The following is a 1,114-nucleotide window of genomic DNA, read 5'->3' on the forward strand; positions in this document are numbered from 1 at the left end:
GTGTCTCAGGTGTGTCTCGGGTGTGTTTCAGGTGTGAGGATGAGCTGGCCGGTGCTGTCGCAGCCTCGGCCGCTGGTTGTTTCCTCTGCTGACGCTGAATGGGCCTCTGGGATCTGTGAATGCTGCGACGACATGAGAGAGTGTAAGAAGAATCTTTATCATCTCAATAACGACGCCACAGCAGCGAGAGTGTACTAATGTGTGTTGTTGTGTGTGTATTATTGTGTCCTAGTGTGTGTGTGTGTGTGTGTGTGTGTGTGTACTAATGTGTGTATATTGTGTGTTTGCAGGCTGCTTTGCGTGCTGGTGCTGTCCCTGTTTCGCCTGTAAAACCAGTAGACGGTACGGTCAGTGTCTCTGTCTCCCGCTGCTGGACGTCCTCAGCTGTGTCCGTCCCATCACCATGTCCATGAGAGTCTCCGTCCGGCAGCTCTACGGCATCAGAGTGAGGACAAAACTGTCTCTTTGCCTGTGTCTGTCCCGTGTCTCTGCCTGTCTCACACCTCTGTACTTTTACTACATGAGGCTAAAGATACTTTTACTGCAGTAACTGTGCGTTGTGTGTGTGTGTGTGTGTGTGTGTGTGTGTTTGTGTGTGTGTGTGTGTGTGTGTGCGTGCGTGTGTGTGTTCAGGGCAGTGTGTGCAGAGACTGTGTGTGCTCCACTTTTTGTCCGGCGTGCGTCTGGTGTCAAATATCCAGAGAGCTGAAGAAGAGGAAGCTCCCCACCACGCTGGGTGACATCATCCACCGCTGATGACATCATCCCCCGCCGATGACGTCATCACTGTGACGCCTGTTTTTTGTCAGTGTTGTTTACATGTTTACTAACCGTCTCTGTACACTTTACACGTATTAATTACCTGCTTTGCACAAAGAGTATTTTTTTAAATATTTGTTTTCTTGAAAATTTATCAAAAATGTTTGTTTTTTTTGTACATTTTGATTTGTTTAATTTAACGTGGTTTCTATGTGTTTTTGTCTCAACATGCTGGGGCCCCTGGCCCCCACCGAGGGTCGTGAGTTGAGTATTACTGATCTAACTACATTTTTAGCCTTTAAAAAAAAAGTTAAGTAGAAAAACCATCTGAAGTTTTAAAAATAAAGATAGAAGA

At 46.3% G+C, this 1,114-nt stretch overlaps 1 protein-coding gene across 1 annotated transcript; it reads left to right on the forward strand.

Annotated features, from left to right (window-relative positions):
- Positions 1-10: 10 nt before the first annotated feature.
- On the forward strand, positions 11-1,106 carry LOC121940207 (cornifelin homolog B-like). Its single transcript, XM_042483029.1, has 3 exons — positions 11-142; positions 291-445; positions 634-1,106. The coding sequence occupies exons 1-3, from the start codon at positions 40-42 to the stop codon at positions 754-756; spliced, it is 381 nt and encodes a 126-aa protein (XP_042338963.1). The 5' UTR covers positions 11-39; the 3' UTR covers positions 757-1,106.
- Positions 1,107-1,114: the final 8 nt, after the last annotated feature.

The sequence above is a fragment of the Plectropomus leopardus genome, unplaced genomic scaffold (genome assembly GCF_008729295.1).
Source record: "Plectropomus leopardus isolate mb unplaced genomic scaffold, YSFRI_Pleo_2.0 unplaced_scaffold7984, whole genome shotgun sequence".
In the NCBI taxonomy this organism is placed as follows: Eukaryota; Metazoa; Chordata; class Actinopteri; order Perciformes; family Serranidae; genus Plectropomus; species Plectropomus leopardus.

Excerpts from the sequence above, each read along its gene's own strand:
- LOC121940207 (XM_042483029.1), top strand. The coding sequence starts at position 40 with ATGAGCTGGCCGGTGCTGTCGCAGCCTCGGCCGCTGGTTGTTTCCTCT. Across the intron at positions 143-290 it reads CTGCGACGACATGAGAGAGT|GCTGCTTTGCGTGCTGGTGC; the intron begins GTAAGAAGAATC and ends GTGTGTTTGCAG. Across the intron at positions 446-633 it reads GGCAGCTCTACGGCATCAGA|GGCAGTGTGTGCAGAGACTG; the intron begins GTGAGGACAAAA and ends GTGTGTGTTCAG.